The 14,549-nt window shown below is 41.2% G+C and overlaps 1 protein-coding gene across 1 annotated transcript; it reads left to right on the forward strand.

The window, feature by feature from the left end:
• The first annotated feature begins 8,099 nt into the window (after nt 1-8,099).
• Nucleotides 8,100-9,044, forward strand: LOC144525523 (olfactory receptor 56A4-like). The gene has a single exon (XM_078262426.1). The coding sequence runs from the start codon at nt 8,100-8,102 to the stop codon at nt 9,042-9,044; it is 945 nt and encodes a 314-aa protein (XP_078118552.1).
• The last annotated feature ends 5,505 nt before the right edge of the window (nt 9,045-14,549 follow it).

Consider the following 14,549-nt stretch of genomic DNA (forward strand, 5'->3'; position numbering starts at 1 on the left):
ACGGACCTAGAGAATTCCTTCAGTAACTGGGGTATCCCTGTGTAACATGATTTATATAATATGCCATTCCACTTGCCATTAATGTTATTTAATACCAATGTAGCTTTATTGGCTCAAGGGCGCCCTCTCTCTGCACTAATACCACTGGCTGTTGTGTATTCATTGCCAGTTATGAAAGACGCGCCCAAGGTGAGTTGCAGAGTGCAGCACAGAGTACAAATTTAGTGTATTTATATCCGTATATTCATTGTATGAACATTTGTGCACTGTGATTTATGAACATATTAATAATAAGAGTTACAAGTGGATTGTTGTACCTTTTCAAGTGCTAAAATGTTAAAATAGCAGCATAATGCACTTTCTAGCTAGCCTCTGTGCTAAAATAAAATGCTATTCTTTTTTAGTGTGCTGCATGTGAGCTACTGTGAGCCAACTGTATGACTGACCAGTACATACTCCGTTCCTATTCAGGTACATATTTTCATATTATTGTATTTGATGTTACTTTTGTATGGCTGTGTATTCATTGCCAGTTATGAGAGACGTGCCCAAGTGTGCCTAAGCTACTGTAAGCCAACTGTATGACTGACCAGTACATACTCTCACTGCATGAAAAGTGGGATTTTCATCAGTAAACGGCACTGTAGATTGTCCTGGAAGTTCAGGTTTACGAATGCAAATGGCAATTTACAGGCAACACCGAAAACTGCCGTTAATTTTCGGAAATTGACGTGTGCCCGGCTTGGCAGTTGTCCCCCGCCATGACTCCCCCTCCCCCTAATTCTAGGGGAGGCTTTAACATAAATGTTAATGTAAATGAAAATGCTGTGAGCTATACAAATGCAAATCTGGGTAGCAGCAGGGGGAGTTTTACCCCAGGTGACATTTTTCTAAAAGGTATTAACTTAATTTTAAGAAAATCTCTGGTATAAATAGATCAGGCTCAGTATAGCCTAATTGTGGAAATTTTAGCTTGAATTGATTTATTTAATGAAAGTATGGTAGATTAATTACTGTGTATGTCATTAGCAATGGCCAATGTTATGTAAAAAAGATACACAAAACAATTTATTTCAACAATTAGTTTTTATCAGGCTTTGCCATAAAGGTAAAATGTGCATTCCATGCAAACAACATCACAGTCTCCTAGAGCTCATCCACTGTACATAGTGGCATGACTACAGTGACCTTTCATTGGTCTTGCTCATCCAAGATTGTCTGGTGGAATGGAGACAGAGGCACCACTGTACAGATTTCTAAGAGAAGTCTTTCAGTCTTGACACCAAAACACTGATGCTTCACATAAAGCATGAAAGTCCCAACCATTTGTCTTCATAAAATACTGGCAAATTCAGCACCATATTCACATGTCCATGGCCTATGAAGCTGTTGGCTCTGCTGAAATGGCTTCATAATCTGGACTTCAATTGTCCTATTGTTATTAAGCTTTCCCAGTATTCCATTAAAACTCACTGTAATTCACCTCCACATCAGTCTGTGTGCTGTTCGCGCCCTGCTGGTTAATCTGCCTCCTCTTTGTCTTTCTCTATCACTCTGACCTTACCCCCGCCCGCAAATTTTTTTTTTGGAGAATGGTAGGGGAAGAACCCGCCCTACTCTCCCTCTGATTGGCTAGTACTCGTTGCTTGCTCTGGTGGAATTGGTTATGTTTAGGCAAGAGGAGTGGGATTGGTTATAGTTAGGGTAAGAATGTCAGGGTTAGCCAATCAGGGATGAGTTCCCTAATGAATATTCATGAGTCTTTCCCTACCATCCTGCAAAAAAAAACTTGCCCCCCCCCCACCCTCACTGCTTTGATTTGAAAAATAGTCATAAGCGGAGTTTGGGGGGGGGGGGGGGCCTGGTGGCTGAAACTGGGAAATTGCACTGTTTCAAAAATGAGTGGAATAATTACGTCTGTCATGACCAGATCTTTTCATAAATATTTTAAATAACACAAAACAACCAAATGGTGTTAGGTAATACATCTGATTTCATATACTGCTTTATTAAAAAAATATTTTTTCAGGGCTCTGCCTCTCCCCTGAGACCATTGTCGACGCATATGCAGGATGTAAAAACCGAAAATTACTGTTGCACTAGTCTGGACAACTTTCCGTGCCAACGTTGCAATAAAGGTTTCCTAAATGCCACGTAGCCTATATACATTTGCTGTCAGCTTACTAATGGATTGCTTGTTTTGCATAGATTTGGACTTTTATATGTTTATTCCACTTTGTTTAAACGGCGAAGTGGAGAGGCCTCGTTCACCTGTTTGGAGCTGGCTGGTGAATGTGACGCCTTGCTGGATAGACCGGGACTCTGTTTGTGGATCTACTGATCGCTGTGGATTACTTTTTTTCCGTGTCATTGGATTATGGCAAAATACGGATCTTTTTTCTTAACATGTCTTAACGTTTTATGGTGAGTTTGGAGAGGCGTCTCAACAGACTGGAGGTCCAACACTGATTGTTCACTGTTACATTTTAGTTGAATGTAAGTGTCGGGGCGTCCCGCCACCGTCTGTCTATTGCGTTCCAAGACAGCTGTGCTTATCACGTAATTACAACCACGCACCTAAAAAGGAAACACGCAGGAGTTGTTCAAGATGTGCGGAGCGTTTTAATTTTTTTCCTCCATGTCACCTCCGGGTTTCGTAAAGATGCACCCACAGAAAACGTAAGTATATGATTATTAATAAAACGGTGAGCTAGTCTGTACTGCTTATTAACTCTTGAGAAGTACAATGACTGTCTTTTGATGTTAAACAGGCTACTTAGACTTTGGCAGTAATGTTTTAAACCCCACCATGCACGCAAGTTTAAACGCGAGCAGCACAGAGCTGTTTGCCTGTCTGCTTTCAGCGCGATTCATTATTAGGCAGAGCTAAGCGGGGCCAGTGTAAGTTGCTTTATAAAAGTCTATTTTCGTTGGTCTTGTAATCTACAGGAAGCAGTACGCCGTCTTCACAACATGCATTCATAGATGTGTTGTGTCCATACGCAGTGCATCACACAGTACTGATTGTTTTTATCGATTGTTTTTACAGCTGCTGGAAGCGAGACAGTGTGCTGGATGGATTGTGCGTCCTTTTTGCAGCCAGCAGAAGTACATGGCAACGCACCACAGACGTCTGCAAAACGGACCGAATCAAGACAGAATGACGCCAGTTACCTTTTTTACCAGTTTACCATTTGTTGTGTAGGCTGTTTGTTGTGTGCTAATAAAGCTCTTTTTTTTAATAAACATCACGTTCCTGGCAAATGTTCCTTTCCTCAATAAATTCATGTCCTTGATGGTAATATAGCGTGGGTTCTGCCATCCATTCCGACATACTCCGACATTGGCGTCTAATTGTCGGAGTGGCAACACTTCTATTGTTTTTAAACGTCCCACCACTTCAACAATTTTTGTTTCCATTAGGGTTAGGGTAAGGGGTTAGGGTTAGGGAATAGCAGTATGTTGGAATAGCGGCATGTCGGAATAGAAGCATGTCGGAGTGGCGGCATGTCGGACTGGCATCTGTATGTAACCACATAGTGTATTCCATAGCATAACAATGACATGAATATACAATATAATAGCATATATATATATATATATATTAGGGCTGTCAAAATAACGCGTTCATTTCGATTATTTAATCTGAGAAAAAAATAACGCGTTAAAAAAAAATAACGCAGATTAACCAATTCAGTATTGAGGTTTGACCCGGACCGTTCTAGCACCATTGGACTGTAAAATGAAGGAGGGAGACGAGAATGTTCTGCCTGGATCATTAACTGGAACATTTACTTGTAAAAATCTTCTTCCTGCCAACCCTGGCTACCGAAATCTGGTTCCACTGATATGTCTGCTCTTCTCTCTGATGCTCTGAAGACGATACAGGCAACACAAACACCGCTGCACGTGACGCTAGTTAACATTATACTCAACAGCAGCTAACGTTAGCCTACCGCTAGCTAGTTAACACTATACTCGACAGCAGCTAACGTTAGCCTACTACTAGCTAGTTAACACTATACTCGACAGCAGCTAACGTTAGCCTACCGCTAGCTAGTTAACACTATACTCGACAGCAGCTAACGTTAGCCTACTGCTAGCTAGTTAACACTATACTCGACAGCAGCTAACGTTAGCCTACCGCTGTCTAGTTAACACTATACTCGACGGCAGCTAGCGTTAGCCTACCGCTAGCTAGTTAACACTATACTCAACAGCAGCTAACGTTAGCCTACCGCTAGCTAGTAGCTGGATTAAACACGGGTTAAATGCTGACAGCTAACACTAAACGGTGTAAAGTGTGACTGTGTTTTACTGTAGAGGATTCAACACCGGGATGTAACAATCTGCAGCTGCCGTCGGAGAAACAACACAGACGGTGCGTTCAATGAAACTGGTAAACTACATCCTCGTGGTGCACTGGATAGACCGGGACTCTGTTTGTGGATCTACTGATCGCTGTGGATTACTTTTTTTTCCGTGTCATTGGATTATGGCAAAAATACGGATCTTTTTTCTTAACATGTCTTAACGTTTTATGGTGAGTTTGGAGAGCGTCTCAACAGACTGGAGGTCCAACACTGATTGTTCACTGTTACATTTTAGTTGAATGTAAGTGTCGGGGCGTCCCGCCACCGTCTGTCTATTGCGTTCCAAGACAGCTGTGCTTATCACGTAATTACAACCACGCACCTAAAAAGGAAACACGCAGGAGTTGTTCAAGATGTGCGGAGCGTTTTAATTTTTTTCCTCCATGTCACCTCCGGGTTTCGTAAAGATGCACCCACAGAAAACGTAAGTATATGATTATTAATAAAACGGTGAGCTAGTCTGTACTGCTTATTAACTCTTGAGAAGTACAATGACTGTCTTTTGATGTTAAACAGGCTACTTAGACTTTGGCAGTAATGTTTTAAACCCCACCATGCACGCAAGTTTAAACGCGAGCAGCACAGAGCTGTTTGCCTGTCTGCTTTCAGCGCGATTCATTATTAGGCAGAGCTAAGCGGGGCCAGTGTAAGTTGCTTTATAAAAGTCTATTTTCGTTGGTCTTGTAATCTACAGGAAGCAGTACGCCCGTCTTCACAACATGCATTCATAGATGTGTTGTGTCCATACGCAGTGCATCACACAGTACTGATTGTTTTTATCGATTGTTTTTACAGCTGCTGGAAGCGAGACAGTGTGCTGGATGGATTGTGCGTCCCTTTTTGCAGCCAGCAGAAGTACATGGTAACGCACCACAGACGTCTGCAAAAGCGGACCGAATCAAGACAGAATGACGCCAGTTACCTTTTTTACCAGTTTACCATTTGTTGTGTAGGCTGTTTGTTGTGTGCTAATAAAGCTCTTTTTTTTAATAAACATCACGTTCCTGGCAAATGTTCCTTTCCTCAATAAATTCATGTCCTTGATGGTAATATAGCGTGGGTTCTGCCATCCATTCCGACATACTCCGACATTGGCGTCTAATTGTCGGAGTGGCAACACTTCCATTGTTTTTTAAACGTCCCACCACTTCAACAATTTTTTGTTTCCATTAGGGTTAGGGTAAGGGGTTAGGGTTAGGGAATAGCAGTATGTTGGAATAGCGGCATGTCGGAATAGAAGCATGTCGGAGTGGCGGCATGTCGGACTGGCATCTGTATGTAACCACATAGTGTATTCCATAGCATAACAATGACATGAATATACAATATAATAGCATATATATATATATATATTAGGGCTGTCAAAATAACGCGTTCATTTCGATTATTTAATCTGAGAAAAAATAACGCGTTAAAAAAAATAACGCAGATTAACCAATTCAGTATTGAGGTTTGACCCGGACCGTTCTAGCACCATTGGACTGTAAAATGAAGGAGGGAGACGAGAATGTTCTGCCTGGATCATTAACTGGAACATTTACTTATAAAAATCTTCTTCCTGCCAACCCTGGCTACCGAAATCTGGTTCCACTGATATGTCTGCTCTTCTCTCTGATGCTCTGAAGACGATACAGGCAACACAAACACCGCTGCACGTGACGCTAGTTAACATTATACTCAACAGCAGCTAACGTTAGCCTACCACTAGCTAGTTAACACTATACTCGACAGCAGCTAACGTTAGCCTACTACTAGCTAGTTAACACTATACTCGACAGCAGCTAACGTTAGCCTACCGCTAGCTAGTTAACACTATACTCGACAGCAGCTAACGTTAGCCTACTACTAGCTAGTTAACACTATACTCGACAGCAGCTAACGTTAGCCTACCGCTGTCTAGTTAACACTATACTCGACGGCAGCTAGCGTTAGCCTACCGCTAGCTAGTTAACACTATACTCAACAGCAGCTAACGTTAGCCTATCGCTAGCTAGTAGCTGGATTAAACACGGTTAAATGCTGACAGCTAACACTAAACGGTGTAAAGTGTGACTGTGTTTTACTGTAGAGGATTCAACACCGGGATGTAACAATCTGCAGCTGCCGTCGGAGAAACAACACAGACGGTGCGTTCAATGAAACTGGTAAACTACATCCTCGTGGTGCATTTGAAGTTATTGTAAATGTCCTTTTCCTATCTGGTTGTTGTTTTTGTCATTCAACAGCAATTTACTAGTGAAATAAGTTATTGTTATTGTTATACATTATTATTAAATCATTGAATGTTGACCATATGGCCTTAGCAATAAAGAAGCCCTTCTTTAATGTCACCAACTGTTGTTTAGTACCTTTTTATTCTTTTCTTTTTTTACTTTCTTAAAAAGTATCGGTTCAGGCACCGTTAATTATGTATGTGATTAATTTTGATTAATTAATTACAGAGTATGTAATTAATTAGATTACATTTTTAATCAATTGACAGCCCTAATATATATATAAAACTTTCATTAGCACTTTAATTTGACTGGTCCCTTCTCTTTGTCACATGGTTTAGGCTGGTTTATGATAATCCCTCACTTTTCACAAACCTAGTGACCTCCTTCAATTTGCCACCCTGTTTTTTTGTTTACATTGTGCAAATCTGGTCTGAGTTTTCTGATGTGCCCTCTAGTGGAATCCTTTAGTAACAATCATAGTACATGGACAAGTATGTGAACAAATCCTTTTTTACAATGCAGCAGGTTGACTATGCGAATGTGTGGTTAAAAAGCAAGTATATCTCCTCTAGGGCGCCCAGGTTGTCAGTTGGTAGAGCGCGCGCCCATATGAAGAGGTTTATTCCTTGACACATAGGCCCAGGGTTCAAATCTGGTTTCCTGCATGTCTTCCCCCTCTCTCCCCTTTCATGCTGTCCTGGTGATTAAAAGCGGAAATGCCCAAAAAATGATATATTTCCTCGGCCTTAGCAGTCTGGACTCAGTTATAGCAACACACACACACACACACACACACACACACACACACACACACACACACACACACACAGGAGTAGTCAGTGTGTAACACACCGTAGCTCCCTTTAGACCCGGTGTGTACAGGTTGCCGCTCTCAGTGTGACAGCAAAACAGCATAAAAGTTCAGCTGCTGCCTCAGTCTGCTGTAGGTCAGGGGGGGGGGTGCTGTGTATTATTCTAAAATCTATGTTTACATACACTGATGCAAAGACTGTTTTCTGAACATTTTCATGAATGTATTAACTGAAAAGACTGAATAACATAAACACTGTATTGTATTGGCTGATAACTTCTAATTTCTCAGCTATTAGAGGACATAAAACTTCCATTAAATGTGAAAGCTTTTTAGATGGCAATTCACTTGTGGAAAATGACGTTTTGAATCTGTCATCTGTGAGCCTCGATAACCTGGATACAGCTCTTCTTCATTGAACTGAAATATTCTTCATTGACAAATGTTAAGTTGTTCATTTGTTCAACATTTAGTTGATGTAACACTGACCTTTTTCCACCCATGTGTATTGTTGAATGTCTTTTGTGCAGTTTATGCAACTTACATGAATGCAGGTTTATTGTATGTTTTGTGTCTACTGTTAAAAAAGGACATTTTGATGCACACATTTTAATATAATTGTAATAATTACATAATATAAATATACTGTACCTCAATCTGTTTTCACTTCTCTTCTTCCAGCTCTGCTGTTGTGCAGACATGAAGAGCAACAACAGCCTGAATCCTGTGTATTTTCAGTTCACTCTGTTTGCAGACTTTGGGCCCCTCAGAAATCTGTTCTTCAGTCTGTGTCTGTTGCTCTACATGACTATTGTCTCTGCTAACATTGTCATTATTCTGACAATCTGTCTGGAGAAGTCTCTGCATCAGCCCATGTATATTTTTATCTGCTGTCTGTCTTTTAACTCTCTGTACGGCTCAGCCGGCTTCTTCCCCAGGTTTCTGATGGACATTCTGTCTGACACTCATTTGATCTCACGTCCATTATGTTACATTCAGATGTATGTTATTTACACCTATTTATCATGTGAGCAGACTCTCCTCGGCATCATGGCCTATGATAGATTTGTTGCTATTTGCCAGCCTTTACACTATCACAGTAAAATGACATTTAAGATGGTAACACATCTTGTGTTTCTTGCCGTGCTCGTCCCTGCATTTGCTGTGGGTTTCATGCTGTATCTTACTGTCCGATTAACATTGTGTGGATATAAACTGAATAGGCTTTTCTGTTCTAACTGGCCTGTGGTTCAGCTCTCCTGTGTGGACACAACTCTGAACAACATAGTAGGTCAGTTTCTCACGATGACAATCATCTTCATCCCCCTGTTCTTTGTCTTGTACACCTATCTACGTATTCTGCTTGTTTGCAGGAGAAGCTCGTCTGAATTCAGAGGAAAGGCGTTACAGACCTGCTTGCCTCACATCGTGACATTCATGACCTATTCTTTCTCTCTCTTCTGTGAGCTGTCATTGACTCGATTTGAGGCTGATAAAATGAATCCTATCATCCCAGTTGTTTTATCTTTAGAGTATTTGATGATCCCCCCCATTAATAACCCTCTAGTTTACGGCCTGAGTCTGCCTCAAATCAAAGGAGTGATTTTTAGATTTTTGAAGAAGATTCATGCTGCGAAAATGTAAACCTCAACATGCACATTTAGTAAACCATATATCTCTAAGCCACAAAATATGCTTCTAGAATATGTTAAATGTATTTGTCCATAGATCTTGTTTGTTATTACATTAATGTTAAGGTGGTCTATGAAAAGAAAGTGTGTTCAACCTGAACCAAAAGAATGATATTAACATTGCAGCTGCATGGTTCAACTAACAGCTGCACAGGCTAAAATAAATCTTTTAAACTCACATTGTGGGTTTGAATTAGTCTCAAATGGTAATAGATTTTTCTTCGTCCATTTCTCACACAATAAATGTAAAAGCACATGTTAGAAATATATATCATGTGCTGCTTTTGCAGGAAGATTGAGGCCTTTGATATCACGTTCCCAAATGTTTCACATCAAGGACACCTAAACTGACACAAATTAGGCCAGGGACCCCCAGTAGACAAGATTTGTCCCAGGGCCACCCACCTGACAGGAAGTTTCCTTTTGGATGTTTTACTACAGAAAGTGTATAAAACCCATGATAAAAATAGTCATACATTCTGTTATTGTGTTACTTATGGATGGAACTACAGTGGAAATAATTACCACTGATGTAGAACTAATTATAATAGATAGGTGGTCAGGTGTGTTTGATGGGAAGTTAGTCTGACAGTGTTTTAGCTCTGTATGTTCCACTGTGTTTATTCTGTTTAAATATTACTTTGTGGTTTGTGGTTAACCAGTTGCCCTTTGTAATTATATTTAAATTACACTATATTTGACACTATTATAATGAAGTAGGATTTGGAATAAACAAGACAGTCTACGGCCATGTGTGTGGAATCCCATTTGTGTCAATATAATCAAACAAAACATCTTAAATATCAAACAAAAATACATATTTGAGAAAAATAAAACAAACTCAAGCAAAAGAATTTCATCTCAAAAGTAAAGGTAAAGTGTTGCGGCTGTAAGCAGTCCAACAAAGTGCTGACGTGAGGGACTAAACACTGAGATATGCATAAACACACTGTGACACGCTCAAGATTGTATTGCAATGATTTATTAATCCACACTTAAAATACAACTAGTACTGCAGATACCAAGTTTAAAGTTACTTTGTGAGTCAAAATAAGTTAGTGCGGCGGTCAACAGAAAGTGTTCGCTCCCAGGCTCACCCCCTCTCTGTCAAAGCCCAAAAAACCCAGGTTAACAGCTGGAGCAGACAAATATAAGTTATCACTTCCACTCAAGCCACGATGAACACGCCCACCACCTACAATATAAGTGCACAATATAATAATCAATAAATACTATAAATGAGACCATAAACAACATACAGTATGTGGCTCCTACATACAGAGCTGGGGATTGCTCTGGCTTAAATCAAATTGTAACAGCCACTAACTGAAGGTTGTCTCTGCCAAATTCACAACCACAATCTTTCCCAACCTTAACCAACTGGCTTTTGCTGCGTAAGCGTATTTCTAGACATATATCCACAGCGCTGCAAAACAAGATTTGGCCACACCACAGATACATTCTAGGATAGGAGAAAACTCTGGGTTGTTTGCATTTTTCTTTAAACCAATGACAATCGTCTTGCGGCGCTAAGCTCTGGACGCAGCGACGGTGGCTCTACAATAGTCCCAAGAAGAAACTTGTTTTAGTGGAACATTTGGACACCACAAAAGAAAAGGCCACATACAATATGAAATGAAGTTAACTGTTGACACAATGCAGTAACGTGAGCTATTTAAATTAGCTGATACATGGTTAAACCTCATTAGCCTACCAGTGTATCACCCCGTGTATTTCGGCCCAAAGTACTCCCGCCAATCAGTCCATTACGTCCTAGTTAGATAGAAAATATTGCTTTACATATTCCTTTGTAAATCCTAACAATCATTCCTTGAAATAACCAGGCAGGGCCTGCCTTATTGCGCCATCCAAATCTTCTTAACAACCTGCCATTTTCAGCGTGTAGCTTGCTAGCTCGAAAAATTGTTCTTTGTTTCATAGCCACGGGATTTTCAGAACAGCAACTATTACGAATTTCTCCCTTTCTGCTCAAGGTGGCTTTCTTTGGCTCTCTGCAGGAGCTGGCAGTCTGGGAGGGTCAATCAGGTAATAGGCTGACACCTGTGGTAGGCCTTAAATTAGCCTCAACCTATATCTGCCAGACCTGTCTCTATTGTCTGTCTCTGATTTGGGCCTGTTTTTGCCATTTTTTTGCAGTCAACATTAATCCAAACATTCTTCACCCATCTATACACCATACGAGAAATGCTGACACGTACGTACAAACAGTGAAGCTTGAAGCCACAATATGCGCTTCTGGAATATGTTAAATGTATTTGTCTATAGATCTTGTTTGCTATTACATTCATTTGAGGAGATTCATGAAAAGAGTAGTTGTAATCAACCTGAACCACAACAATAATATAAACATTGCACAACTTGTATATGGTTGAACTTACAGCTCCACAGGCTAAAAATACATCTTTTGAAACCCATATGGTGAGGTTGAATTGTCTTGAATGTTGATACATTTCTTTGTCTATTTCTCAGAAATGTTAAAGAACATGTTAGCAAAGATATAATGAGCTGCTTTTTGAGGCAGAATGAAGGTCAAACATTGGGCTTTGATATCAAAACCTAGAATAAATCAAGGAGGCTTACCCTACCTCGTTTGGTCCGGACTTTCGACTTTTCTTGTTTGATCACACACAAAATTACAGGGGTGAAACCTTCCTGGTACTCATGGTCCGACTAAACAGCTAAAATTTGGTCCACTCAAAGAGGAAGTTTCGTCCGATCAAGCTGAACCATCATCTGGTTCATTTCTGTGTGTGAAAGCATTTTCTGGATGGTTCGACTTTGGAACAAATACAGGATGCCGTGGCAGACTCTCCTCGTGTTATACGACTGAGGAAGTTCCCTTTAAAGGAACATCTCAGAGAGTGTACATGAGAGACGGAAGCCAGCGCCCTGCATTACGTAAGTAAAGATAATTATACAGCACGTTCACAGATAAAACCACAAAGTGCTTCACATTAAAATGTCATACGGCACAACATTTTGGAATACAAGAAAATAAAATAGAAATAAAAACACAAACTATAAAACCTCTACTAAATAAAAATTTGTAATGCCCGCAAGGAAAGACAATTAAAATCTCGGCATCTCAGGCTGGTGGCAGTGGGATGCCTGCAAAAATAAATAAATAAAAACAAGTCAAAACTCGGCATCTCAGGCCGGGGCAATGTAATGCTTGAAGAACAAATTACTTTTTTTTTTTTTTTTACTTTTAAAGGTAATTTACTAAAAGCAGAAGTTTGACTTGGCAGCTAGCTTGCAAATTTCACCGCCGAAGCAATAAAGTCACGTTTTCATAAATTGTAATATATCATAGATTATTCATGTGATTTTGTATAAGGAATATGAACAGTAACCAAAACTAGAACATAGATAGGAAAACGTACAATAGGCAAGGATGAGAAAATGAAAATACTCAATTAAAAAGCACCTTATATCGAGTTGAAGTACTGGCATTGTTGTAAAATGTTGTGCAGAGCAGTTGGATATAAATTCATGTTTAGCTCAAAACAGTCTAAAGGAAATGGTCAATTTATAGTGTGAGCAAAACTTACTATTTACATGATGAACAGGTCTTGATTCACAGCTGATATGTAAAAGGTACACAACCTTATTTGTTAAAGCTTTACTGCGAACCGTCACAGGAAGTGCTTTTAGTTTGAAGTTGCCCACACAAAAGTTGTTTGTTGTGTACTCTAGCTAGCTTACTGAGATGAATGGGACAGTTTCTCACTTCCATGTTTGTAAAACTGCAACATATTGAACAGAAATGACCACAGTAAAAGACAAGCATTTTTCGTCATAGTCGTCATTCGAAGCCATGCCACCAACGCTGAGAACATGCAATGATACTTGTAGCAGGCGGCAAGCCTCAACATTAATTCCCGACATGTTATACTGACAGCAGCTCGGACACACTGCTGTCCGCGCTGACGTACCGACACCTGGACACAAATGTTGTCCGTACCGTCTCTGGTTGCTCTGACCACGAGAAGAGAACATCTCAGCTTCAACGCAGCGGCGTTATATTACTGCGTTACAGCAAAAAGGAATATATTACAGTAATTGCGTTACTTCGTAACGAGTTACTCCCAACACCGATGCCCTCTAGAAAATAGAAATGCCTGCCTAAGTGCTTGTTAACATGCTGCATTACTAGAAGTTAAACAATGCCCCTACTACCTCTATTATAGAATTTACGGTACAAGACCCACGACACAGAAGCTGCGGCTGACCCGGAGTATAGACGGCGCACAAAACTATGGCACTAATCAGTCTATGGGCCACAGCGACCCGATCGCATAACCAGTGGGCAGCAAAATGAATGACAAAAATGCAGCCCGATGAGACTACTTAACTTCGAGGGGCGGATGTTCCAGTTGATTTAAACACTGCCAGGTCATCCGGGCGTAATGAAACCGATTGAAGTATCCTTCAGCGCCGACAGCTTGAGAGTCGGCGGCTGGAGGCTCACTGTGCAGGTCACAGCAGTGCAACGAGACAGATGCAGACGAACAAGGCAAACATCCTCGGGAACTTCAGTTCAGTGCGAGTAGCTTGCTGAAATAATTATCGCTGCTAGGTTGCCACCAATTGCACCGCGTGCATACCAGCGCAGTAGAAAAGCTGTTGACAGGAACAATGCGAAAAAATGTTTCCTCCAAGGAAAAAGCGTTAGCTGCTACCACCACGAGACACGAGCTGTGAAAAGTGAAGTTCACGTATGCCAGTTGAGCGCTTTGCCTGAGACAACAGCTGACAGCACAGGGAGAACAGATTTAAAGCAGTTGTAATGCTTTAAATCTGTTGTAATGCTGTGATTCCATCCATCTTCCATCCATCTTCGTCCGCTTATCTGGTATCGGGTCGTGGGGTAGCAGCTCCAGCAGGGGACCCCAAACTTCTCTTTCCCGAGCCACATTAACCAGCTCCGACTGGGGGATCCCGAGCGTTCCCAGGCCAGGTTGGAGATATAATCCCTCCACCTAGTCCTGGGTCTTCCCGAGGCCTCCTCCCAGCTGGACGTGCCTGGAACACCTCCCTAGGGAGGCGCCCAGGGGGCATCCTTACCAGATGCCCGAACCACCTCAACTGGCTCCTTTCGACGCGAAGGAGCAGCGGCTCTACTCCGAGCTCCTCACGGACAACTGAGCTTCTCACCCCTATCTCTAAGGGAGACACCAGCTACCCTCCTGAGGAAACCCATTTCGTCGCTTGTACCCTGGATCTTGTTCTTTCGGTCATGACCCAGCCTTCATGACCATAGGTGAGGGTAGGAACAAAACTGACCAGTAGATTGAGAGCTTTGCCTTTCTGGCTCAGCTTTCTTTTCGTCACAACGGTGCGATAAATTGAATGTAATACCGCACCCTGCTGCGCCGATTCTCCGACCAATCTCCCGCTCCATTGTCCCCTCACTCGCGAACAAGACCCCAAGGTA

This window comes from Sander vitreus, chromosome 11, assembly GCF_031162955.1.
Source record: "Sander vitreus isolate 19-12246 chromosome 11, sanVit1, whole genome shotgun sequence".
In the NCBI taxonomy this organism is placed as follows: Eukaryota; Metazoa; Chordata; class Actinopteri; order Perciformes; family Percidae; genus Sander; species Sander vitreus.

Bases quoted from the DNA above. Each gene is read 5' to 3' on its own strand.
- LOC144525523 (XM_078262426.1), top strand. From the start codon at position 8,100: ATGAAGAGCAACAACAGCCTGAATCCTGTGTATTTTCAGTTCACTCTG.